Source organism: Ostrinia furnacalis, unplaced genomic scaffold, assembly GCF_004193835.3.
Source record: "Ostrinia furnacalis isolate ACB-3 unplaced genomic scaffold, ASM419383v2 OfSCF7173, whole genome shotgun sequence".
Classification (NCBI taxonomy): domain Eukaryota; kingdom Metazoa; phylum Arthropoda; class Insecta; order Lepidoptera; family Crambidae; genus Ostrinia; species Ostrinia furnacalis.
This window is the reverse complement of record NW_021137412.1, coordinates 408,188-435,131: the sequence shown is the minus strand read 5'-3', so window position 1 is coordinate 435,131 and position 26,944 is coordinate 408,188. Positions and strand designations below refer to the sequence as shown.

The 26,944-nt window shown below is 44.1% G+C and overlaps 5 protein-coding genes across 7 annotated transcripts; 2 read left to right on the top strand and 3 right to left on the bottom strand.

The window, feature by feature from the left end:
- Positions 1 to 184: 184 nt before the first annotated feature.
- LOC114363564 (Mediator complex subunit 30) lies at positions 185 to 5,907 on the bottom strand. The gene is made up of 6 exons (XM_028319321.1): positions 5,814 to 5,907; positions 2,853 to 2,964; positions 2,293 to 2,365; positions 1,983 to 2,117; positions 1,090 to 1,221; positions 185 to 539 (listed from the first exon to the last, which is right to left on the bottom strand). Exons 1-6 carry the CDS (start codon positions 5,905 to 5,907, stop codon positions 444 to 446), a joined length of 642 nt encoding a protein of 213 aa, XP_028175122.1. The 3' UTR covers positions 185 to 443.
- Positions 5,255 to 11,196, bottom strand: Bsg (immunoglobulin domain-containing protein Bsg). Its single transcript, XM_028319362.1, has 5 exons — positions 10,933 to 11,196; positions 8,115 to 8,235; positions 7,007 to 7,241; positions 6,212 to 6,594; positions 5,255 to 6,066 (listed from the first exon to the last, which is right to left on the bottom strand). The coding sequence occupies exons 1-5, from the start codon at positions 11,000 to 11,002 to the stop codon at positions 6,054 to 6,056; spliced, it is 822 nt and encodes a 273-aa protein (XP_028175163.1). The 5' UTR covers positions 11,003 to 11,196; the 3' UTR covers positions 5,255 to 6,053.
- A 143-nt stretch (positions 11,197 to 11,339) lies between these two features.
- On the top strand, positions 11,340 to 14,336 carry LOC114363593 (transmembrane protein 209). The gene is made up of 8 exons (XM_028319361.1): positions 11,340 to 11,497; positions 11,572 to 11,700; positions 12,550 to 12,948; positions 13,058 to 13,164; positions 13,246 to 13,355; positions 13,432 to 13,530; positions 13,662 to 13,773; positions 13,849 to 14,336. Coding segments are annotated over exons 1-8 (1,377 nt in total). The 5' UTR covers positions 11,340 to 11,495; the 3' UTR covers positions 14,268 to 14,336.
- Positions 14,337 to 14,592: 256 nt separating this feature from the next.
- On the bottom strand, positions 14,593 to 16,138 carry pch2 (pachytene checkpoint 2 protein). Its single transcript, XM_028319341.1, has one exon. It carries the CDS (start codon positions 16,015 to 16,017, stop codon positions 14,728 to 14,730), a length of 1,290 nt encoding a protein of 429 aa, XP_028175142.1. The 5' UTR covers positions 16,018 to 16,138; the 3' UTR covers positions 14,593 to 14,727.
- A 3,395-nt stretch (positions 16,139 to 19,533) lies between these two features.
- On the top strand, positions 19,534 to 23,756 carry Gbeta5 (guanine nucleotide-binding protein subunit beta-5). 3 transcript variants are annotated; one of them, XM_028319339.1, is made up of 7 exons: positions 19,537 to 19,925; positions 20,552 to 20,688; positions 20,823 to 20,941; positions 22,074 to 22,281; positions 22,355 to 22,597; positions 22,665 to 22,895; positions 23,114 to 23,756. In XM_028319339.1, the coding sequence occupies exons 1-7, from the start codon at positions 19,805 to 19,807 to the stop codon at positions 23,123 to 23,125; spliced, it is 1,071 nt and encodes a 356-aa protein (XP_028175140.1). In that variant the 5' UTR covers positions 19,537 to 19,804; the 3' UTR covers positions 23,126 to 23,756. The 3 variants fall into 3 exon arrangements, with proteins under 3 accessions (XP_028175139.1, XP_028175138.1, XP_028175140.1); XM_028319338.1 differs by having other exon boundaries at positions 19,534 to 19,925; positions 22,355 to 22,895; XM_028319337.1 differs by having other exon boundaries at positions 19,535 to 19,925; positions 22,074 to 22,597.
- Positions 23,757 to 26,944: the final 3,188 nt, after the last annotated feature.

The window sequence follows — 26,944 nt, the reverse complement described above, 5'->3', positions numbered from 1 at the left end:
TCCTAGATGCAAACTAGTATGATTAAATCTGGCTAATAACAATAACAATCATTTCCAACCATAACTAATCTTCTTTGAAAACTAAAATGATCATGAATCTTTTGTGAAGAATTTGTATGTAAATTGTATAAAATAATAATAGCTCTATATTATCCGAGGAGTAATAAAAAAAACTACACGAATATACTCTTAATATTAAAGTTTATTTACAAATAATACCTATTCACGTTAACAACAGAAAGTGGATGATGAATGGAACATAAGATTTTTAATTAACGTAGACAAAGATTACAGATTTATAGGGAAAATAAATAATAAAACAATGTTATTAAACCACTGATATTGACATGCAGAGCCGCCATTTTAGAAAAAAGGCAACAAAAATTGCCAGATGACTTCAAGTTTTATCATAAAATGTCACTAAATATAACACTATCACTAATTTACGATCTTCGCATAGTCAACATTACATTGATCTCCCATATTATTGTCCGTAGATTAGTTATCACTTCTTTTAACTGTTTATTCTTCAGCACCACCTGAAAAGTTGCATTTTGATAATAAACTTTCACACAACTCTCCGACATTAATAGGTATAATACAATCATGACCTGCATTGCCACCAATTTATTAATCTAGCCCTAAGCTAGGCAAATCTATCACTTTTTAACGAAAGATCGTACACAATTATACGATTCACGAATTTGTAATTCACGAAATTCGTAACCACAACCTATCATTGGCTTTTGAAAGTTTATCAAAAATGGAAGCAAATTCAATAGTATCTACAACCTATCCTTGATAATTACAAAACAATCAATGAAGTATTATAGAACATACAACCATCGATAGAACTGAACATGAATGTGTCGATACTCTGAAAATTGTTTGAGGTATCAAATTACCGAAAGATGCAGAACTAAGGCCTGATTCAGACACGACACGTAGTCTTCATTGGCGAGGTCCTGAAGTGGTAACCATGCCGTAACGGTTTGATGCAAATGTACGAGAACTGCCCAGCAACCGCCCGATTATCGCTGTGTGAACCAAGCCTAATTCGGTGTGTACAAAAAAGGTATTTTATTTTACCTGCTCAGTCAGCTCTCTGTTTTCTTCCAGCGCGAGCCTGTAGGATTCGGTGTTCCTCCTCTCATCCAGAGTTTTGTTTTCAGCTTCATCTTTCAATGGTATCAGACTTTCCATGTGAGTATACTCCATTCCCTGAAGTACACAAGTTGATTAGCTCCATAGCATAGGAAAGATATTAAACAAATATAAAGGGCAGCGTTCGGGAAACTACGCAACATCTTTTCGTCCAAAATACCGCAGTGCCTGAAGACGAAAGTCTACAACCAATGTGTGTTACCAGTGATAACTTATGGCTCGGAAACGTGGCCTCTCACTATAGGCCTTATACAGAGGCTCAAAGTTGCACAGCGTGCTATGGAGAGGGCTATGCTCGGTGTTTCTTTGCGAGATCGAATCAGAAATAAGGAGATCCGTAAACGAACTAAAGTCGCTGACATAGCCCGACGGATTAGCAAGCTGAAGTGGCAATGGGCAGGGCACATAGTACGCAGAACTGACGGCCGATGGGGCAGCAAGGTTCTGGAATGGAGACCGCGTACCGGAAAACGCAGCGTGAGACGTCCACCTACAAGGTGGACCGACGACATCGTAAAGGTAGCAGGGAAGCGCTGGACGCAAGCCGCTACCAATCGATCAACATGGAAAGCATTGGGGGAGGCCTATATTCAGCAGTGGACGTCCTATGGCTGAAATGATGATGATGATGATGAAAGGGCAGCTTCTATCAAGATTTTAACAGGAATGTTGTTCAGGAAATAGTTTTCTATCGAAATCTTACAGACGCCCAGGTTATAAGTGTTAAGAGACATTGTATCACTTCATTGATATCAATGTTAACATAATACAGTTAACATAATACATAATACGTAAATTAGAAAGTAACATTTTCTTACCTGGCAAGTCTCATTACACTTCTCGTAAATAAGTCGTAACCGCTTGAATAGAAGCCTGATAGTACGTAGCTGTTCCTGCATCTTGGCTTTTTTATCATTGCTAGCATTTTCACCGTGCTGAGTCCCATTGGGTGGCTAAAAATTTAAATGAACATTTTTTTTTAACTGAACATTGATTGTTGTTATTTATATTATTACACACTAGCCGAATGTACTAGCGTAACACTTTTACAGTGTTTTGAAACTTTCTAGCAACACTTAATGTATAAACCACTAGAGGCAATTAAAAGGTATCAATTTCTGAACTTACTTGAATGGCTTTCAAGGTTTGGAAGACATCTTGGGTTCTGCTTACAATATCTTGAACTGTCTCTTGGCCAAATCTGAAATGAGGAGAAAGAAAAAGTTACTTTTACTAATCCTTGTCTAAGCTCAAATTATATGTTATACATCCATTATGCTGATACTTACGCCCATATTCACAAACATTACTATGAGATCTCACAGTGCGCGTGATCCAATCACAGAGGTCTATTCAATGCTATGCGTTCGATTCGCTGCTTCACTTAAGCAAGCACCATTTGTGAATACGAGCGATATTTATCTTGGATATTTAAATCCAGAATAGTTTAATCAGGGCATTGCTGGTTCAAACCAGCTATGCCCTGATGGGGTCAACCCCAATAGCAGCTTTAAAGTTTAGTTACAATGTTTACAAGAGAAGATTACAAAGATAAAGCAGTACTCATAATAATATTTGTACAGACGACAGCATGGTCAAGGTAACCTCTGCAGGTTCTTGTGCAGTTGTAATAAGGGCGAATTTGCAACACAAAATGGGTAACCTGATGTGCTGTCGTATGTACATACTTGCACAAAGAAGCCGTGTTGAACTCTTTGTTTTGAGGCGGCGGCGCGGGCGCGGGCGGTGCGGGCGGCGCGGCCGCGGCCGCCACCACGGCGCCTGCTGCTTGCATGCCCCCTGGAAACAATATTAATAATATTACAATATTAATAATTATTTTACAACATTAATTAACCATTTTATTTTACAATTTAGCAGCACTCATCTCCAGTTTGTCCTTGGACATAGGCCTCCTCCAATGATCTCCATGCTTATCTGTTTCTAGCCATTTGTGGCCATAATGGCCCTGCTAATTCTAAAGAGATACTGGTCACTAGCAGAGGTAATGAAAAACGGGAACCTAAAGATGTTCCACAAAAGGAAAGTATTTGATGCCTGTATACCTACTACCCTGCCTCACATATGCTAGCCAAACCTGGTCCCTAACAAAGCAACAACTTAAAAAGTTAAAAGTATGCCAAAATAGTATGGAGGGAAACAATATTAGTATGTGTCATATCTATATCTTAGAAACTATAAGCCTAGGCGCAGACCACCGATTTTCAGTTGGCTGATAGTCTGTTGTGCCCGATATAAATTTGAATGAAAAATCGGCTGATGCCAAATCGGTGTAATGTAACGCACTTTCACTAAATTATCAGCCGACTAAAATCAGTGTTCTGCGCCTAGGTTAACACCTACAAACTTAACATTTGGCAGGTATGTTCCTTATACGGTGTAGACATCCGCTAAGAATGGATTTTACAAAACTTCACCTCCAAATGGGTATAACAGGGGTTAACTAACTCCACTCATAAGAAGTTAGTTATCGATGGCTCCTACGTATAAGGGCGAAACTGCCGCTTACGCCTTTTTCCAATTATTTAAGCAATGATTTCACTTTGCTCTAATCTATAACATCAGTAAGAAAAAAATTTTTTTTTTCCATTAGATACAAAATAAAATTTTAGGCAAATAGGCGTATGTGCAAAACTACGCCACGTATAAAGCCCAATCATACGATTCGTCAATCTATACGAGTAGTTGCTTACATAAACATATATTTTTTATAATCCAAATCTTAAATAAAGCCATGAAAATATTTAGCAAATTGTTTTATTTATAAATTATGACACATTATATAGTTATTTAATTTTTAGCGTTAAGAGTCGCATCTCAAACTAATTTGAAAATTTTAAATAACTTGAAAAAATCGAACTGCCTAAGGCATCGTGGGTTCAATTCCCGCCTTAGGCAATTCGATTTTTTCAAGTTATTTATATTTTTTAAAAATATGACACATTATGTTAAAAGACCTAACTAAATCTCGAGCACAGTATATGGGCGTATTTGCGTTAAAACGTAAAACGGTACATTAAACGACTTTTTCTAACTGATTTATTATTGATATAGCACATGATAACAATTAAAATAATTACATGNAATCAACGTTTTCCAAGTGACAATTTTCCATCGTCAATGGGTAGCGGTTCTGGCGACAGATTGGTGCAATGGCATCATGGAGCACCTGGTTTTGTACCCTTCAACGGCCAAGTCACACAACATTAACTATAATAATAAAGAAATCGCAGTAAGGAACCATAGACTTGGCACGACTTTGTCTAGATTTCATTACTTTTTAGAGATAAACAAGCAGCTCCATCGAGACTTGGCTAGTTTTTTACAGAATGTTTTTGGTGGGATAAATAGGATAGCTTATTCAAGGAATATTTTAAATTGTCCATAGTTATGTCATGTTCTCTTGTTTTATGGGAATTGCGTATTCGGTCACGAGTGTTTTAAATTAAATTTCTTGAAACATATTGCGCAAAGCCACGCCATTTCGATGGCTCCTACGTATAAAGGCGAAACTGCCGCTTACGCCTTTTTCCAATTATTTAAGCAATGATGACGAAAATTTCTGCGTTCTGGTCTTAGAGGTTCTCAAATAGGGGCCCGAAAATGCGGCGAAATGGTTCCAGTAAAGGATGGTACGGCAGTGTTTGCTTCGCGCTCGGCATAAGCAACAAAAGCTATCTATTCATGTATTTGGTTTCGGTATAACCACAGAATAATAATAAGTACTGTATAACTTTAAAAATTGCCAGGGTAATGTTTGAAACGTTACCCCAGCAAAATCTGTTTAAAACTACCTATTTGAACGAATTTTGCTATTAGTGGACTTTGTGCTCACGATAAGACTAAATTATCAGCTATACTCTCGACTCTCTAAAGCACAAAATTTATGAAAATTTTAGTGTACATTACACTAATCTGTCCACGTGACTTCCGCTCCGGTCTCCACCGCATTAAGAGCCTTAGTAAGTGAAAACTGCAATATTGACTGTTTTCTATTAGCTATTTGATGTAATTATTATTATAGATAGGGATAGGGATCAGGTGGGTTCTTGAATAAATTGAAAAACCATTTCTAACATAATAATTTATTAATTTCCAACAAACACGGTGAGTTAGATAGCTTTATATTAAGTAAATATTAATCCGCCGCGAGCACTCGTTGCAGCACCTACTTATTAGTACTTTCACATGTTTAACGGTCCGTTACTATTTCATTTATACCTTAATACGACGCGAAAATAACGATAGAATTAACTAAATTGTATATCATTAAAAATTGTACATAATCCTATCGATTATAACGATCACAATAAATTCATTAACAACAGAAACAGTTGATAGTATTGCCAAGAGAAAAACTTAATCTTGAAACTAAAACGAGAACTTATCGATCTATCTGACAATGGCTATGCTTATTTATGACGCTTAATTCTCACGAAAGCAATAGTATAATTTTCAGTAAGCAGTATCTCTTTTTACATTTCTGATAGATGCATACGGTTACATGTCTTTTGGCAAATACAACCACAATTCCTGTAAAATTGAACGATTTCCAAGTTCTTGACGACATCGTTCTATTCTAATATTGCAATTAAGTCTAAACATTCCAGGACAAACTATAAGCTTACACCGGAGCTCCCGCCTCCCTTCGCGAGTCCGCAGCGGCGCGGACTCGAAGGCGCGCTTCCTAATCGGCCGGACCGAACGTCTCGATCGGACCATCGTCAGCGAAAACTATCACAATCTCGTCAAGAACTCGTCAAAAATATAATATAAATCATAACTTTTTGGTAAAAAAAAACATAAATACGAATATTTCGGACGACCGCGCCGCGGGGCCGCCGTCCGCCGCCCGCCGACGCGCGCGCTTACGACTTCTTCCTGAAACGTGAATTCGGAATCGTTAGAAAGAGCTCCAAACCTGGCCGCCGCTCGGTCGGGCCCGGGCGCGGGACCGATCGACGCCGACGGCTCGGTCGCCGGCGAGCGGCGAGCGGAGCGGGTCGACGGAAGCGCGAGCACTCACTGGTCGTGGTTGTCGGTGTCGGAGTCGTCCAGCTCGGGCTTGGTGCGGCGCTTCTCGTACACCAGGATGATGGCGCACAGCACGAACACCTCGGCGCAGATGCCCAGGAAGGGCCACAGCGCCGCGTACATGTCCTTGACGCGCAGCACGGTGTGGTCGGGCGCGCCGGCGCCCGCGCGGCACTCGTACACGCCCGCGTCCGCGCGCGCCGCCGCCTCCAGCACCAGCGCCGCGCCCTCCACGCCCTGCTCGTTGGGCTCCAGCCGCCAGCGCGCCGCCTCGCCCCCCTCGCCGCCCTCCGCCTCGCCCAGCGGCACCGTCTCGTTGCTCTCCTCGGTCAGGCGGTACGTCCACGTCACGCGCGGGTACGGCTTGCCCACCACCTGCAACCGCCACCACGTGTAGTGTTATTTTAAGGAGCTCGAGACTTTGAATTTGTCGGTACCGATTATTTTTTAAATAACTTGATAAAATCGAACCGCCTAAAGTGGGAATCGAACCCGCGACCGATTATGGTACGGTACGGTACCGGTACCGATTGTGTACCTAAAAGTTAAATTACGTAAAATATTTTTAAAATTGATGACAATAGATTTAAATACATCAGGTGAGATAGTTAAGTTTCTCTATATCTTGTATAGTTTTCGCGGCATCTGCTCTAGAAGGTCTGTACCTCCTAACTAGTCTAAATAAAGTCCCGAGGTCAGAAATTGTGTTCCACGGATTTCTCTCTACACCGTTAAAGCATTCATTGACTGGACTAAGAGTGCGACGCGAGGAAAGCGAAGAGGTGACCTTGCACTGCAGCTTGAGCTTCTGGCCCTCGACGACGTTGGTGTTGTCGGGCAGGCGCGCCACGGGCCGGCCGCGCAGCTCCCAGGCGCGCGCCTCGCCGCCGAGCGCGCACGAGTAGTTGCCGTAGTCGTCCTCGTTGGCGCGGCCCTTGACGGAGAACACCGCGTTGTTCTCCTCCAGCTTGAAGCGCTCCTTCAGCTCGGGCACCTCGTTGATCGCCTTGTCGTTCTTCTTCCTGCAACACGCGACGGAGCGTTACTCCTCTGACGTCACGCCGCGGCCCGCGACGGAGCGCGCGCGCGCGGTGCGTCAATGCCGCAATCTTATCGTCTCGGATCTCGCGTAACGACCTCCAGTTTTGATACTGATGCGCGATAACGATTATTTTACGTGAACAAACAACGTATTAAATAATTAAGTTATCGCGTCTACTAGTCTAAATAAAACAAAATTTACGTGAAATAATTCACGTAGTTGAGAGAACTTAAGTCTTGATACCATAAAAAATATTCCTAACAACGCTTAAATGTAATCCAACCTACGAGAGGTAAGTAAATTGCCTTCAACGACATAGCGTAGGCCGGCCTCGTTACAATTATAGTAGTCGTAGCGCAGTCCCTGCATATGTAATAATTGGTTGTAATAACTTGTAATGATGAATGCAAAATACAAGGTTAGGTTACTGCCTGGCTACTGGATTTATCGGTAATTCAATACGTGCTATGGTTTCGCCAGATATTGCAATTACTAAAAGGAAAAGGATCGTTGACCGTTATCGAGGGTGGTCCTAGTCGTTATACGTCGAAGAGAATTATTGAATGTAATCTGAAACTTTGTCGGCATAGTCAAATTACACATACGAGGGCAAAATACTATTGGTACTCAAGAGGACAATGTTCCGTTAATAACTAGTTATTCGATTGGTATTAAGACACATTTTGTTTGCCTTCCAACTACTAAACAACTAAAAGTAACTAACAAAATCAAAAATTATTGCATGTTATGCACATTATGCAGGGTATTTTATCAAATGCACGACAGAAGTAATTGTAATGATAAAATGTAATGTTTGGTGTGATGTAACAGCGGAGGCCTAGTGAATACTGACCACAGGTAGGTGAGCGTCTTGTCGGCGTTGGGGAAGGTGCAGTTGAGCGTGATGTTGCGGTTGATGTCGTAGTACACCACGGCCGGCTCCAGCTCCGCGAAGCCGCGCGCCTCGCCCTCGCCTGCAACACGCACGCGGCACGTGATCACGGCACGCCGGGCCACCGCTACCATACACCACTACACTACACGAACACCGGCGCGCTTGCCCAGTGTTGGTGTAAATTTCATTCGGCATTATTCAGTCAGTTGGCGCGCTCTTCATCAATTTATCAAATTAGTCCAATGATAGTAGCAGCGTTAAACAGGAAGATAATAATAAATGGCGAATAATGTTAAGCCGGTCGACCCACATACTCGAGTCCCAAGAGCAATATTGTCGATCGATAAACGCATTTGTATGAAAAGAAAAGATACTACATAATATTTCAAACAACATATTATTTTCTACGTTATAAAAGAAAAGATAAATAGGTTAACAATGCATGAATTTCTGCCCAAGTCTGTAACTAAACTAAACAAAAAAAAACTGGAAATAAACAGTTTCTAATAGGACATGAAACAATATGATACATGTCGTGATGTTTATTATACCATTAAATGTAACAAATACCACTGCTTACAACATACATACTTCAAACCAAAGTATATTATTATACACATATACGATAACGAAACCAAATGATAAACGATAAGTGCGCATAGCTACCTACTACATATCACGTAATGTGCTCTCTACTCGCTACGCTACAGGCCGCACGGCGTGTCATAATGCGGAAAGTGCATGACATGAGACGACTTCTCGAGCGTCGCAACAACACAATCAATACGGTCGCCCTCGCTGCGGCGCCCGCGCGCCCTCGGGCCCGTCCGCAGCACTCTACTCTACGCAGGCTCACAAACGGAATCGAACTTAACGCACCAAAACCACAACGCCGTACTGATTCTAAACAACTCCTAGCTACTGATACATACAACGCGAATCTCAAGGCGAACTACAGGCTGTAGAAACCAAAAAAGCGAAAGTTAGCAGTCACTGGGAAGATACTCGAGGCCCCCGTGGGGCGCGGGGCGCGGGGCGCGGGCTACGGCTACGGGCGGTACCGGGGCCGGGCGGCGGCGGCGGCGGCGGCGCGCTCGGGGCGGCGCCGGCGACGGCCACGCGCACGCGGCGCGCGTCGCGCTCGCGGCTGCAGGTGTACACGCCGGCGTGCTGCGCGCGCGCCGCGGGCGCCAGCAGGCGCGCCAGCAGGCGGCCCTCGCCCGCGGGCGCGTCGGGCGCCGGCCGCATGTCGCGCGGCACCTCGCCGCCGTCGAGCCGCCACTCGGCGCGCTGCTCCACGCGCAGCGGGCACTCCACGGCCAGCGGCGCGCCCGCGCGCACCGCCACCAGCGTCTCGGCCGCGGAGCCTGCGGGGGACGCCCGCGGCCCTCAGTCTCGGCCCCGCCTCCCCGAGCGCTCCGAGGCGGGTCGAGGGTGGGCTCGAGCGAGTCACCGGGACCGGGTTGAAGATGCGAGAGCGGCGATTTTGAGAATGTTGATGTTTTTGATGGAAAAATTATTACCTATTTTTATCAAGGCCGAATGCCAAACATGCAACCTTCTAACGGGGTTATAATCATAATATGTTATCTGTATAACCGGCTCATTTTTAACTTGATTGACGCATGTTGATTGTGCTAGCTGCGACGTAAATGTGGTGCAAAGTGTAATATGGATAATTTTAAATTACCGAATTGCAAAGAAATATTGTTATTTACAATAAATATTAAGTCTAGACAAATTAAGAACTTAATGTCCCTATTACCTACTTAACAACAGTCTTATCTCACAAACAACTTCTTATATTACATTTGATTGATTGGGCCAAAGATATTGTAGAACATCTGAATTTGGGTATTAGAGGACTCAATAAAGAATTAAAAAAACATTTCGAACAAACACTATTTTACTAATTGACTCCATTACTGTAATTTAATATTATTGTTTCACATTACCACACATTAGTGTAATCATATAAGAAAGCAAATTATTAGTAATGCCAGTATCCCATACACATAATGTACATGCTAGTCAGATAGCAATGTTTACTCAGTCAACAGTGGAGCAGACAAACAGAATAATTATGTGTTAATCCATCCATCCTGTTTATTTTTAAGTTATAAAGCCGTAGTATGTAAATGCCAATGGTGAATAATGTTCTGTTATCCTGTCTGTATCTGTAGTTAATACTAATTGTTTTACACCCATATACGCAAACATTACTATGAGGTCTCACAGTGCAAGTGGACACACAGGGCCCCAAAAACCTATTCGACAATGCGTGAGTAGCGGAGTGACACACTCAAACTTGTTACTTTTTCACGGATTGAACAGATTTTGATGAAACTTTACAGATTATTCTTTAAAACCCAGAAAAACATAATAGGCTATAATTTATGACGATCTGTGACAAACTAAATTTCTCGCGGGTGAAGCCGCGGGCAAAAGCTAAATAATATATTTGTTGCTCCTCAAAATTTCATAAAAACCAGTCAAATCAGTATTTTTTCTACCTGGATTAAGTAACAAAAACAGTCATATTTAGTACATAGGATGAATGACTAATACAATTAAATTACTGAACAATTTGATTATCCTCAAAAAATTATAAACTAGGTGGGACCTTCAGCAAATTGTCTATCAGGTCAAGAAGTGATCGATCAACCACCAGCACTTAGAAAATTTCAGGTATTTTATTATTATGTTACATAGAATTTTGATGGTCTTGAACAAAGAATTAAATGATGGAATTTAAAGAATGATAAAATCCACTTACTTTGAGCATTTGTGAGGGCCCCGCTGGTTAAAAATAGAAGGGCTAACGATAGAAACATTTCTTGTCCCATGGTTACGACTGGACACTGAATCACTCTAAAATTAAATAACTCAAGAGCTGCAATACGCAGCTCCGTTTTCTTGATCAATGAACAAGCAGATGAAGAATGAAGTCATCGACTTTCAAGACAATGGCGACGAACGAAGACAAAAAAGAAGATGGCGCCTTCCATACCATAGACGATTTAATAGAGGTGTGCCGTGTTTTTTTTAACCATGTAGTCGCCCTATGCATGGATATTCCTTTCGCCCCAACTTTTTCTGACAGTTGATCGATGGACCAACTTCTCAGCTCTATGACTGGCTATATCCAAAGCTGTGATCCAAAGCCGTAAAACTTCTATGAAAAAAAAAGTCAACTGACATGAGTTGATGTTTGTGATGTTTGTTGTTGCTCGGTTTCGGGTATTTTATTTAATAAAATAACTCTGTCGGTGACCGCGGTAAGCGGTTTGCGGTGAATTATTTTATTCAGCAATTTAAGTGTGATTTCTCGATGCCAAAATGTAAATATCTTATTTAAAATATTTAATTTATCATAAATTATAGTGAACCTAACCTCAACTAAAATTGTTTACAGGTCTTACAGCCCAAATTCTGAACTTTTGAGACGAACAATTGACCTAAATTATGCTAATAAGAAAAGAGCTAGTTCTATGAAATGGATCGCGATCAACGGCTTGGTTCTTCTTGTTTTCGCCTATGATTTGTAAGTTACTAATTTCATCATCATTTCAGCTTCAGCCATAGGACGTCCACTGCTGAACATAGGCCTCCCCCAATGCTTTCCATGTTGAGTTGAGTTACTAATTTACTGAATAATAATAATAATTATGCTTTATTATAGCTTTATAAATCCACAGTTATTACAGTTTTATTTAAAATTAATTAAGTATTTCTCTTGATTGTGGCCCCACTTGGGTAAAAGCCTCCTCTATCATTTTTACTAAGCTGCTTTACATAATTATGCTTTACTAAGCTGAATCTATAATATTAATGATTCTCTTCATCATTTAATCTTTGTTACACACAATCAATGGAAAACATTGTCTCTGATGCCTTGGATAGAGCTGGGAGAACTTGATAGACATTGCTTTTTTGTCTTGGGCTCCAAGCTCCAATTAGGTTTGCCAGATGGTCGGGATGTAGTGGAATTTTCCTGAATTTGCAATCAACGATATTCAAATTCCAAATGTTTATTTACCAAAAACACAGGGTGACAATATTATATTATTGATATTTGATATTTGCGGCATGCATTCTATGTTATCTCAAACACCATAAGGTTACATTATAAAAGTTTAAATTATCGAAAGCGCTAGGAGAAATAATTGTTAGTGATGGTATTTTTTAATTTTCTAATTTTTTGCACAATTTTTTAATTTGTTCTTTCAAAGAAAGTATTAGTGAAATCAGTCCTGCCGTTCACATGTGATCGATGACCCAGGAAATAGGGGTAAATTTTTGTAAATTGGAAATGTGGACGGTCAGGTGGAGATGTTTTATTTTCAAAGCATTAGTCAGTGCACGGTTTTTACGCATAATGCGTGCGGAGCAGATGGGGCAAGTGCGCGGGCTACACGTCGCTGCTGCACTACGCGGAGCTGTGCGTGGCGGGCGTGGCGGCCGCCAACCTGCTGCAGCACGCCGCCGCGCTGGCCCGCGCGCGCCGCCTCGCCCGCGCCGCGCCCGCCGCCGCCCGCCGCCCGGGGCCCGCCGCGGACACGTCGCTCGCCGACACCGACGCGTCGGCGGCGGAGGAGATGGCGGCCGAGGCGCTGTCGCTGTCGCTGTCCATGTCGGCGGGGCGCGCGTGGCGCTCGTCGCCGCCGCCCTCGCCGCCCTCCCCGCACACGCCGCACTCCGCCGGCGCGCCCTCGAGCCCGGCGTCGCCGCTCGGCCGGCACGAGCGAGACGAGTTCATCGCGGATCGTCGCTCCCTCGCGGACTACCTCAGGTGACTTTGACTTTTATTTTGCGATACACATTCATCTAAAAAATAATTACGATACGTTTCGAGTGATGGATTTTTATTTTCCGACCGACCCTCACTTTATACATTTCAGGAGCCGGGCAGACCGAGGCCGCGCGGAGGGCGCGGAGCCGGGCTGGGGCGCGCCGGGGCCCGCCGCCGCCGCCTCGCCCGTGTACCAGCTCGCGGCCGTCGAGACAGGTCCGTGCGGCTTCACGCGACACACCGGACGCCCCTCGCGGCGGTGACTCGATGTCGGTTAACAACGCTCGTTGTCGGCAGACGGCGGCTCGCCGGAGGAGCGCGCGGAGGCGGGCGCGGGCCCGGCGGCGTGGCGGCGCCTGCAGCTGGACCCGCAGCGTCTCACGCAGTTCAACCTCAACCTCCGGGTGGTGAGCCAGCGCTCTGTAGTGTCACGTGACATTTTTTTAAATCTGCTAATGTATAAATCGAACGATCTCGGCGCAGTGGCTGCACGCGACGGTGCTGGTGCGCGTGGCGCGCGAGCTGGACGCGCTGGACGCCGCCTTCGCCGCGCACGGGCTGTCCGACGTGCGCATGGGGCAGGTGAGACGCTGCCGTGCTACACCTGCGACACATTTTATTCACGTATCTTTTGATTCTCCATCTACATTTAACTATATTTCGTCATTCGTTCCTTCTTTTCGGTGCACCTGAAACGCTCGCACGTTCGACAGGTGAGCACGGAGCGGCTGCGCAAGCTGGCGGGCGCGTTCCCGGCGCTGGCGCCGCTGCTGCCCTTCCTCGAGCCCTTCCCCGACCAGCAGTACGTGGTGCAGCGCTACAGAGGTACTCTCCGCGACATGAAACGCTTCGTATGATGATTTTTCCTTTTCACGATCGAAACGATCACGCCTCCCGCAGAGCTGGCGGCGGGCGGCTGCCTGAGCGCGTACAGGTGGAGCGGCGGCGGCGCGGGCTGGGACGAGGCGCGGCCGGCCGACGCCGAGCTGCTGCTGCACGCGCTGGCCGCGTACCTGGACGCGCAGCTGCCGCGCGAGGCGAGCGGCGCGGGCGGGTTCAGCGCGCGGCACGTGTCGGCCGCGCCCGCGCCGCCGCCGCGGGGCCCGCGCGCGCTGGCCCTGCACCGCGCCGCGCGCGCGCCGCCGCACTTCGTGCTGGTGCACGGCGAGGAGACGGTGGAGGTGGGCGCGGGCCGCAACAACCTGCTGCACTGCCTGCTGGTGTTCGTGGCGCTGTGCGGCGCGCGCGAGCCGCCCGCGCTGCGCCGCCTGCACCTCGGGCCCGCCGGCCTCAACCTGCTGTGGGTCATCGGCCGGTGACGATGGACGGACGCTCGGCCGATTGTGAATCGTTGTTGTGATAATAATAAATGTAATGTTTGAATCGAGCTCGATTTCTTTTATTTTCTCCTATTTTTAATGTCCACGTTTGTTTATTTGGAAAGCCAGCAATAAAATTATTCAAACCATAATACAGCTACTTGATGAGTAACAACTACCAAGCAATAACAAATAAACTGGGAGTGGTACCCATATTATTATAGGATTATCAACCGAATGAAAAACCTCATACATATTTAAAACAATGTAATAATTGAATAATATAAAAATACTTTTTGACTTCTCTGTCATTGTTATATTTTCGCTTAAATACACATTCTAATGTCAACCAGGAGATATTATCAATCTAAAGTTTAGCAATCTGAGCTTACAAACCTACACTTTTCCCCTATAGAATAGTATCACAAAGCATAATAAACGACATCCAGCGCCACAAAGGTTACGTCTCGAGCGCGGCGGGCGGGGGCTCGTCGTCCAGGTCGGCGGCGTCGCGCAGGTGCTGGCGCAGCGCGGCGTGCAGCGCCTCCACGAACCGCGGCAGCGTGGGCGCCGGCGCCGGCGGGGCCCGCGTGTGCAGCGCGCGCGCCAGCAGCGGCAGCCGGCGCAGCGCGCGCGCCGACGCCGCCGCCGCGCCCGCCTCGCGCGCCACCGCCCACAGCCGCAGGCTCACGCGCGACGTCTCGCTCTCCGCGAAGCGCGAGCCCTCCAGCACGCGCAGCGCGAACAGCTGCTCGCGCGGCGCCACCACCGCGCGCGCCATCAGCTCGCCGCAGCAGCCGCGCAGGATCTCGTACGCGGCGCGCGCCGACGGCGGCCCCACGCGCCGCTTCACGTCGGCGCGGTCGATGAAGGCGGCGTCGATGGCGCCGGTCACGTTGGACGTGGCGAGCACGAGCGCGTTGGGGTGGCGCCGCAGCCGGTCCAGCTGCGTGAGGATGGCGTTGACGGCGCGGATGGAGTCGGACGGCTCGAGCCCGGCCAGCGCGGCGCGGCGCGCGTGCGCCAGCGACTCCACCTCGTCCACGAGCACGCAGGCGAGCAGGCGCCGGTCCTCGACGATGTCGCGCACGCGGTCGAACAGGCGCGCCACCAGCTTGCCGCTCTCCGAGAACCACTTGGAGAACAGCCCGTGCGCGTTGATCTCTAGCAGGCGCGCGCGCGGGAAGCGGTCTCCGAGGCGGATGGCGAGCTTCTGAGCGAGCGCGCGGCACAGGCTCGTCTTGCCGGTGCCGGGCGGCCCGTGCAGCAGAAGCACGCGGTTGCACCCGACGACGGTGGAGTCTACACCGCGGTCTGCAAACTCGAACGCGGTCTCGGCGAACCTTAGAGTGTCTTCCTTTAACTTCGAGTCGTAGACGAGGCTCTCCCAGAGACCGTGGAACTCCTCGGAGGGCAGAGCCCACACGTCGGCGGCAGCGAGCTCATCGCCGGAGGCTGTGTCGGTCATCGTGTCCGTCTCGGCACCGAAGTTGTCGAGTTTGTAGACATGGTAAACGAGCTCCGTGCTGGTCATTTGTATTTCGGAGTCGTGATCTAGATCACAGAAAGCGATTGACTGGACATGTTCCCTGAGCTCTAAATTCTCTTCTAAATCGTTGGCGGTTATGATTGCACCGGGAGTCAAGCATGCAAAACTAGATAAATAAGAGTGCACTATGCCTTTGATGAAATCTTTACTCGACCGACTTTGTCTCTTCTGTACCACTTCTACATGAAGGGGACTGTTCATCGTTGCTAATATGTCACTAAATTCAGTAATTTCAGTCCTTTTCTTTTATGAAGTTATATCGTAACACGACACGATCGTAAAGTCGAAAAGTAACCGATTTTTAACCAGACATTGACACTATTGACAGCCGTTTCACAAACAGCTGTCAAACATTCATTCTATTGTCTATGATAGTTGCGGTCCATAAAAAAACTGTTATGTATAATAAAAGTCGAAACATAATGTTTCCATTGAGTTGTAAATATATGGACCAATCATACCTACAAACCATGAAGCTACAGATAAAAATGGAGGGCAAAGTTGGGAACAAAACTTGAGTCAAATACCTACTTATATCTATCTCGCTCTCTGTGGCCCTACCTCTCTTTTTAGTGTGAACTGTAGTATTGCTATCTTCTTATTTAAATCTCCTTGTAAATTCTTCGAAATAGCCAATTCACTAACCAAATAAGAAGTTAAATAAATAAATAATTAATATTTGAAACTTAGATTACCTAGTTAAATAAAAAATCACAAAATTGTCGGCCATTTAGGCTTAATGTGTTGGCGAATCAGGGAATTACAATCCCAATTTCTGAGGTATCGGTAATGTGGCAACATCGGCCGAATCCGGCCCATCATGGCGGTTGTTTACTATGCAGTTGATTTCGTTTGAGATTTTTCAAGGGACCTTATCATTGTTTTGTCTGAAGAAATGGTGCAAAATTGTATAGTGCGTGGTTGCGGTAGTTCGTGTTGTCCTGGAAGTGATATAAAATTCCACGCGTAAGTGTTTATTTCGTGATTTCTGACAGTGGATCATTGTTAACATATTTCTTTGTATTTTCACAGTAATTACTTCCTAAAACGTTTTACCAGTATTTAAACTTATTATTAAATGTTACATATGTCAAGAAAAAGAAGATTTTACATTGAGTTTCATTGACTTTGAGCAAATTTAAAATTTTTGTTTCTATAAGACATTTTGAAGTAGTATGACCATATTGAGGATATATCTGGGACTTTCTGTGGGACCTTACTTATCTCATTTTGCATAATGTTTTCTACGGCCGTTTACTGTAATCAATCCATATCCAAATCCGTCTGTCAACTGCCAAATTAAAATCTGTTTTCTATCAAATATCCACAGTTTTCGATGCCTTTACACTTTCTTAATGTTGTAATTCATCTTAAAACAAAAACATCGAAAACCTTTTTTCATAATCATATTAAGTGCACTTTATCAAGACACACTGTTTAAACGTAAATCAGTCTTTGTCGTCCTGAGAAAAATATATAAAAGGTTACCCTACTTAGAAAGAGAGAGCCTGCCCACAGAGAGCGAGATAGTGATACATAGGTTGTGCTTCAAGTAGGTATTCTAAGTCTGGCCTCCATTTTTATCTTTAGCTTCATGCTACAAACCATGGCTTTGGCTCATAGCTTTGGCTGAAAATTTTTTTTAAACGACTTCAAAAAAGGAGGAGGTTCTCAATTCGAGTGTGTTTTTAAGGTTCCGTAGCCAAATGATCATATCTGTGTTAATGATATAGGTGTACCAGAATCTCATGGCAAATCATCATCATCTCAGCCATAGGACGTGCTTCTTCTTCTTTTCGAATCCACAACAAACCTACACAGTGTCAGCCCAAAACTCCCCCACAAGAGTGGCTTTGTCAGTAGCACTCATCATATAGATGACCCAAGCTGGCCCCCTAGACAAAACGCACTTTTTGATCGAATCGAAAATCGAATCCGTCAAAACTCCATACAAAAAAGGGGCTTTTCGACCACTTTTCGACTGGTTTGCGATTATAATTTGCACTTTGTCTAGACCCACTGAACTGTCCCACCAAACTCAATGACAGGGGGGCGCTACCATCGTTCAGCTATATGGTTTCCAACATGGCAAAAATCGGAACCAGGCGATTCGGTATTGATGGTGGCGCCCCACTGTCAATGTCATGCATAGGACAGTTCAGTATTTTGGAACTATACATAGGACGTGCTGAACATAGGCCTCTCCCAGTGCTTTCTATGTTGCCCGGTTGTCAGCGGCTTGGGTCCTGCTACCTTTATGATGTCGTTGGTTCACCTTGTGTTGTGGGTGGACGTCCCACGCTGCGTTTCCCGGTACGCGGCCTCCACTTTAGAACCTTGCTGCCCCATCGGCCGTCAGTTCTGCGTGCGTACTATGTGCCCTGCCCATTGCCACTTCACTTCAGCTTGCTAATCTGTCCAGCTATGTCAGCAACTTTAGTTTGTTTACGGATCTCCTCATTTCTAATTCGATCTTGTAAAGAAACACCAAGCATCCCATGGCAAATGGGGAAAATAAAAGGACATCATCCACGTTTCATAATATTTTTGGTCCAAAATCAAAAGTGCCGGCCAACAAAAAAAAGTGCTGTATTCTGACAGAATACGTCTGCCTTAGCATTTGTTACTATGGCACCAAAGCCGTAGCTCCACTGTGCGTCGAGTATTTGAGATCTAAAAGTCATCGATTTTATTCATAAATTTTTTGTTCAAAATCAAGTGTCGGCCAATAAAAAAAAAAGTGCTGTGTTCTGACAGAATACGTCCGCCTTAGCATTTGTTACTATGGCACCAAAGCTGTAGCACCACTATGCGTCGAGTATTTGAGATCTAAAATTCATCGACGATTCATACATTTTTGTTCAAAATCAAAAGTGTCGGCCAATAACAAAAAGTGCTGTCTTCTGACAGAATACGTCCGCCTTAGCATTTGTTACTATGGCACCAAAGCTGTAGCACCACTATGCGTCGAGTATTTGAGATCTAAAATTCATCGACGATTCATACATTTTTGTTCAAAATCAAAAGTGTCGGCCAATAACAAAAAGTGCTGTCTTCTGACAGAATACGTCCGCCTTAGCATTTGTTACTATGGCACCAAAGCTGTAGCACCACTATGCGTCGAGTATTTGAGATCTAAAATTCATCGACGATTCATACATTTTTTGTTCAAAATCAAAGTGTCGGCCAATAACAAAAAGTGCTGTCTTCTGACAGAATACGTCCGCCTTAGCATTTGTTACTATGGCACCAAAGCTGTAGCACCACTGTGCATCGTAGTATTTGAGATCAAAGTCAGTCGTTTCATATATTTTTAGAGCTCAAATACTTACCACGATGCACAGTGGTGCTACAGCTTTGGTGCCATAGTAATAAATGCTAAGGCGGACGTATTCTATCAGAATACAGAACTTTTATTTTTTGGCCGGCACTTTTGATTTTGGACCAAAATGGATGATGTCCTTTGTTTATAATTTTCAAAAAAGAAAATAAACTTTGTTGAGTGCAATACAATATAATTTCCCCAAAATTGGAATTAATCTTGATACTGCCTAAGATATTAATTTTTATTTATGACAACAAAGCCATGGACAGTTGCAATATGAAAGTCACACTTTTCCAATATTTTTGTTTGCCATGAGATTCTGGTAGACCTATAGCTTATTGGGTCTTTTTTCTGACTGACAGATGCATTTTTAATCTATGGCATTGAAGGAAGTGAAGTTAACATTTTTAATCTGTGATGAAATTGACGTGCTCGGGGCAAGTGTTATCGATTCTTCTTCACAAATTTCCATGTCTGTCTTTTTCCAGTTATCGAAATATTTTTGTGACTCCATGGTAAATTAGAAGGATAAGTGAGTTTACGTTGTTGTCTGACAGAGGCCTTGTAAGATGCTAAGTGGCGGAGGGGTTATGAAAGCCGTATAGAATGCGGTGGTAGGCAGAAGTTGGGTGTGTTGTGGAGGTCGGGAGCTCGCGAGGCGCGATGGCGGCGGACACGGCCGTGGCGCCCACCCCCGAGGAGACCCTGGAGTCGCTGCTGCGAGAGGCGGAAGCCCTCAAACAGAAACTGGAAGAGGAGCGCCAGAAGCTCAACGATGTTACTCGTAAGTACCTCGATATGGGGCTTCCGCTGACATACCTTTTCAGGAACAGCTTTAACTTCCGCTGACATACCTTATATGAATAGTTTCGTAATTTTGATAACATGTTAGGCATGAACTCACAAATTGCTTCCTTGATTAACAGCAGTAGTAACACAATACTATACTCTGTTGCTTTTGCATTGAGCTTCCTTTCTCTCTATCTATAAACGCCAATACTGAACTTGCACAATAATACTGTAATGGATACTCCTAGACACCAATAATTTGTTCCTGCCTTTTTATTATCTATATATATAAAAGAAAGTCGTGTTAGTTACTCCACTTATAACTCAAGAACGGCTGAACCGATTTAGCTGAAAATTGCCAGGGAGGTAGTTCAGAGCCAGGAGAAGGACATAGGATACTTTTTATCCCGTTCGAAATTAAAAAAAAAGTGCTTATTTATTGCCATTAAGGCGGAACAAAGTTTGCCGGGTCAGCTAGTTTCTTAATAAAAATATGGATAGGATGTACTAATTTTCTTTTCTGAACTGAGTTAATCCAGCAGAAAGTTTTATAAAAATATCTTCCCAATCATCTCTTTTTATGCTGACTTGTGTATTAAACATGGCACATGGTTTGTGCAGTTTCTTGCGTGGCAGAGCGACTGGAGCAAATCAACTTTCCAAATCTAAAACTGCGGCGTGTGCTCAAGGGCCACCAGGCCAAAGTCCTGTGCTCCGACTGGTCACCAGATAAACGGCACATCGTTTCATCTTCACAGGTAGTCATGACATACACTTTTTAATATTTTTTTTGGTGGAATTAATTTGATAAGACTCATTTGAAGTAGGTACATGCTAATATTTTTATCTGTCCAGACTAAAATTTCCTTTGTCATTTTGAATGGTGCCCCAGGATGGCAAGGTGATAGTGTGGGATGCGTTCACGGCCACCAAGGAGCTCACCATCGCCATGCCCAGCACCTGGGTCATGGCCTGCGCCTACGCGCCCTCCGGCAACATGGTGGCTGCTGGGTGAGTTCACTTCATTCTGCTCTTAAAAACTTAATCAAAATTAAGATTTTTGGTTGCATTGTGATCGAAAAAAGTAGTTCGAGTTGGCAAAATGACATCACTGGCTAGTATTGCCGTATAAAATCTATGGGAATGGTTTTGACAGTTTTAACCCGGCGCCAATGACGTGAAAATAATTGCAAAGACGATGACCCCGGGTCATATTGACCCACATTTCATCGATCATTTTTCAGGAAATTGTACAAGTCATCTTAATTTTAATTACTGTCTATGTATATAGGGTTCTTTACTGAGCTAATAAAACAAAAATAAAACGAATACATGAAATAAAATATTTTTTTATGAATTTTTAAACAAAACATGAAAAAATCATGTATAGAAACACATTTGAGTCTATATTTTTTGTTTTTGGTAAAGATTTTTAGTATTAATAGGAATCAACAATGTTATATAGTGAAAAAGAGATAAAATCAACTTTTATATGCAGATACAATGAGATCAGTCTTCTACTTCATCATTCAGAGCCATGGAACTGCTGCAACTGGTGCAGTATGTAATCAAATGGTCTGGGCATGTAAATGTGGCATGACGCACTTGCCGGCGTCGTACTAATGCAAGGTCGAGATTATCCCCAGACTGAGTCCCCATTACTTGCGCCTTTTTCACTTTCGTTGCCATTTCTAAGTTCTGGCTATTACAGCCTGAAATTATTTAATCTCGGAATCCGACTCTTCCAGCAACGCTACATTCTTGCTAGGTCATTTAACAAAGACATTTTGACTAAAACTTAAAAAAGAACAACATAAGCTAGCACTAAACACAAAATAAGCGAATAAAAGTAAGTCACAAAATCACCGCGCCACCGATGACGCCGGGTCATAATGACCCGTTTTAATTTGAAGCCTGTGTATCTCGCTACGCAAGCGGAGTCACAATACGTTAACTAACGGAATGGATTAAGGGAGGTTCTATCTCCAGCTATACGAACGATCGAACCACAAAATGGACGCAAAAAAAAATTATGAACGTTTGAAAATGCTTCGGGTCAATATGACCCAGCGTCATTGACGCCGGGTTAAAAAGTGTGTCAGTCGATCGGTGGTGTCAAATACCCTATTTTATGGACCCTCAGCGGGCTGGACAACAAGGTGACGGTGTTCCCGCTGGGCGGCGCGGGCGACGAGGAGCCGGCCGCGCGCAAGCGCACCGTGGCCACGCACACGTCCTACATGTCCTGCTGCGTGTTCCCCAACACCGACCGCCAGATCCTCACGGGCAGCGGCGACGGCACCTGCGCGCTGTGGGACGTGGAGTCCGGCCAGCTGCTGCAGAGCTTCCAGGTCGGCGCGGCACTCGCGACGCTCCGGCGGCGCCTCGCTCGGCGCGCGACTGACCGGCGCCCGACTGTTGCAGGCGCACGCGGCCGACGTGATGTCGCTGGACCTGGCGCCGTCGGACATGGGCGACACGTTCGTGTCGGGCGGCTGCGACCGCGCCGTGCTGGTGTGGGACCTGCGCACCGGCGCCGCCGTGCAGGCCTTCGACACGCACGACTCCGACGTCAACAGCGTGCGCTACCACCCGTCCGGCGACTCGCTGGCGTCCGGCTCCGACGACTCCTGCTGCCGCCTGTTCGACCTGCGCGCCGACCGCGAGGTGAGCGCCGCGCCCCGAGCGCCCTCGACGTGCGACGACCGCGCCATGACCGTGCCCGTTGTCGCAGGTGGCGCGCTACAGCAAGGAGAGCATCATCTTCGGCGTGAACTCGGTGGACTGGTCGGTGTCGGGGCGGCTGCTGTTCGCGGGCTACAGCGACTACACGGCGTGCGCGTGGGACGCGCTGCGGGCGGCGCGCGTGTGCGTGCTGTGCGGGCACGAGCACCGCGTGACGCGCGTGCAGCTGGCGCACGACGGCACCGCGCTGGCCACCGCCTCCTGGGACGCCACGCTGCGGGTGAGTTACGGGGACGCGATTTTCTTTCATTTTAAACCTCGATGACCGGCGACCGGTACGGTTTTGCCGCATAATCGATAGTGTAAAGGCGTTTGGTTCGATTTCGTAGCTCATTGATTGATAATAGATTTCTTGGCAACACTAGTGTTCGGTCCTTTCGCCCTTTCTTGATTTCTTTACTGCCAGAGAAGTTTAATGAAAAAAAAATTTTTTTTCAGATCTGGGCGTAAACCGCCCGAGCGACATTCCACCGCGCGGCCCCGCTCTATGCGTCAACGAAGCGGGGAGATTTGTATTCGCCTCAAGTTATTTCGGTTTCGGCTGTCAAAGGCGAGGAGTCTGGTGTGTGAGTGAAGTGTTCACACGGAAGCATTGAATAGTTTAACGTGCGCTACACAGTAGGTAGGTTCTCGTATCTATGTATGAATTAGCGAGGTGTGATATAGTATTGCGCGAGAGATCTGTATTTAGTTCATTCCGTCGTTATTGATAAGTAATTTCGAGAGAGCTCGTCGTCCGGGAAGCCAGGATTTCAAAATATCCGTTTAATATGCAGTCCTGAGAATAAAATCTGACACATGAAGTAATAGTCTAGGCAAGCCAGTATAATATCGGTACATTGACGCTGGGTAGCTCGTGTGGAGCCGTCGGGCGCCGCGCGAGCCCCGGCTCCCGGTCGGCGTGCAAGTATGAATGTCGTGAGCGAGGCTCTCAACACCTGTATAGTTTTCTCTTGTATAAAGCAATAGCAATAGTGTGTTTGTATAGAATTCTGCATGTGTACCTACGATAAGCTCGAAGATTATGTTCGAAGCCAATAAAGTATTCAGTATTTTGTTAAAAAAAAAGTTTGAAATCAAAGATTATTATAAAATTTATAATAGACTAGTAGTTTGTAAATAACCGGCGAGAATCCTCGCCGACGAGTTAGTTCGCAGCGCGGCCGGACTCGTGCATCCAAAGACTACGCTAGTGCTCCGCGGGCGGCGGCGACCTGACAATAAGAGCTCGAGTGTCCCGCGGATTCTCTGTAAATATATTCCTTGTAAGCGCGTGGAAGGCGGTCCCGTTAGTGTGTATTTATTTCTCCAGTGGGCTTAGTGTGAGTTTACATCAGACGTCTTCACTAGTGACTGCGTAAAAAAATGCAATTAAATCTATGACGCACNAAAAAATCGCTGATTTAATTCTTTTTAAGTTTAGTAAAATGTGTTTTTAGCAGTAATTTAAGGTTAATTTACATTATTAACGTATAAAATCTTTATATTTTTGTTAAATCTTTAAAGGTATTCCAAAAAAAAGTCACTTTTACTTACTTTTTTTTAATTTTTCAGAACCTCATAACTTCTGAATGGGCAACTTTGTGCGCGCGCTGTTAGTCTAGGATTATAGTCAACAAGCCATAGAACAAGGCTCAAGTAGTTTCAAAGCAAATCTGTCAAGGCTTAGTCGAAATCGACCACTTTATGTTTTATTCCATACAACGAAAATGGAAAATATTTTTTTCCAGCCAAAGTATTGGTTTTAGAGAAAAACGTTCATAATATTTATTCATCAGAATAACATACCCTATCGACAGGTATTTTTTTAAAACAGAAATTGTGAAAAAAAATCGCTGATTTAATTCCTTTTAAGTTTACTAAAATGTGTTTTTAGCAGTAATTTAAGGTTAATTTACATTATTAACGTATAAAATCTTTATATTTTTGTTAAATCTTAAAAGATATTCCAAAAAAAAGTCACTTTTACTTACTTTTTTTAAATTTTTCAGAACCTCATAACTTGTGAACGGGCAACTTTGGATACGCGCTGATAGCGTAGGATTACAGTCAACAAGCCATAGAACAAGGCTCAAGTAGTTTCAAAGCAAGATCTGTCAAGGCTTAGTCGAAATCGACCACTTTATGTTTCATTCCATACAACGAAAATGAAAAATATTTTTTTCCAGTCAAACTATTGGTTTTAGAGAAAAACTTGTGCAGCATTTATTCATCAGAATAACGTAACCTATCGATAGGTATTTTTTTCAAATAGAAATTGTGAAAAAAATCGCTATGTCCATAAATCGCAATTTCGCTCCATAGTGTGACGGATTGTACAGCGACCCCAGCGGATACTTTCAAGAACTAAAGTCTTTATAGATTTTTGAAACGCGCTCACTAGTGACGACGTTTGATGTAAACTCACACTGAGCCCTCGGTAGACAAGTCCCGCGTCGGCTGAGGGCGCGGCCCGCAGCCAGCTCAGTGTTATAGCCACGATCTATTATTACCAATAAACTTGGATGTTACTTTTGTGTTTTAATACTTGCCAGACTTACCTGTGGTGTGGTAGGATACACGGGACTATTCCCACCTCTCGTTCCCACCACTGCAACTCCTGTGTAACCAGGATCTACAGCTTGACCGCCACAAAAACCCAACCAATGAAGGTCAAGTTTGTCCCGGGGGAAAGTTAAACTGTCATTGGACCCGCAACGAAATTAATCAGAAGAACATAGGAGGAGTTCGAAATTAAGGTTCGATTTCCCTCCATTGCAAAGCGGATGACAGGTGACAAAAAAAAGGTTTAAAACCTTTAAGAAAAGATTATGCACCACGGACAATAAATAAAAATTAAGGGGGCCTATCTTATGAGCAATTAGCAACTACCTGCCAATAGTATTTTTCACAAAATCGCTTAAAAGCACGGAAATTTTTTCCTTGTCGCGACAAGATCGGCAGGTGTGGTAGGATGACTAATGATAACAAGCGATTCAATTGATAACGTTTTTTAATAACAAAAAGCATATAAACTATGATCACAGTAAATTAACGTTGTTCTCGAGGCCAAAAGGCCCCGCGACAGCCGACAGCACAATCCAAGTCAATTCACTACTCGCCAACTAGGCCTCTATGATTAACTAGTCTCTTAAAAATATAATATTCATTAAAATAATTTGTCTAGCTATTCATTCATTTACCAGGCTTACCAGTAGAACATCGTCGATGTTATAGCCTAAAATATAATATCAATACATCAAGGGATGTAAAAAAAAAAACAAAACAAATAAAATTCTTGGTACCTTACCTACATAGAATAAACATTATGACTTAATATAAGGTAATTTTTTATAGTTGATCAAACAAAAATGGTTGAATCTACTACTCAAACATAACAACTTTTACTACAGGACCAATATTACATTATTTAAAAAAAGATACTTCTCCATACCGAATGACTGATTTCTGCTGATGGTGATTTTAAAAAGGTATTTTTAACTTCGATCCATTGCATTGGGAGAACGTGTTGCATTTGAACACTAGAATCAATCATTTTTATTTGATGAAGTTTATCCCACTATAACTAAATTATAAAAACAACATTTCTTTCTAGTCAGGTTTTAGATACAGGGCCCCGATTACGCTAAAAAATTTCATCTTCAACGTGCCCGGACGTCAGCTGTTTTGACAAATCCGTATCGCAGAATCGAATAAGCGCGTCTGTATTGGAGACGTTAAAAATTAGTGTAATCGGGGCACTGGTTTACCCGTCGTCTTAGGTGAGCGACGGAACACGACATGCAATGATGACGTGACGCGGTGGAATGCGACTAATATAATAATAAGTAGATAATCAACAACACTAAACGGTCCCAGCTACGACATCGCTGCATTGTCAATACTGGGTTATTAGTTCTGATTTTAGCCACTTGACGTTTCAGAATCGTTACCTATACAGGGTGGAATTTTGTAATGCCACATGGAGGGAAAGTACTCTTAATATTGTAGAAAGAAAAAAATATCTCAAAGAAAATATTCAATTATTTTTTAAAAGAAATAGAACTGCATTCAAAGATTTAAAAAAAAATTTGCTTACCACACCCGGGAATCAAACCAAATAAAATCTGGTAAAAATTACACCCTGTATTTTTATTACATCGATCGTTAAGAGTTAAGTACAAGGATGAAATCTCTCTAACATACTTGATAAATCAAATGAAAGGAAAACCATGAAATCTTAAATTATTTTAATCATGTTACAGAAAATTGTATAGTATGGTAGTGAAT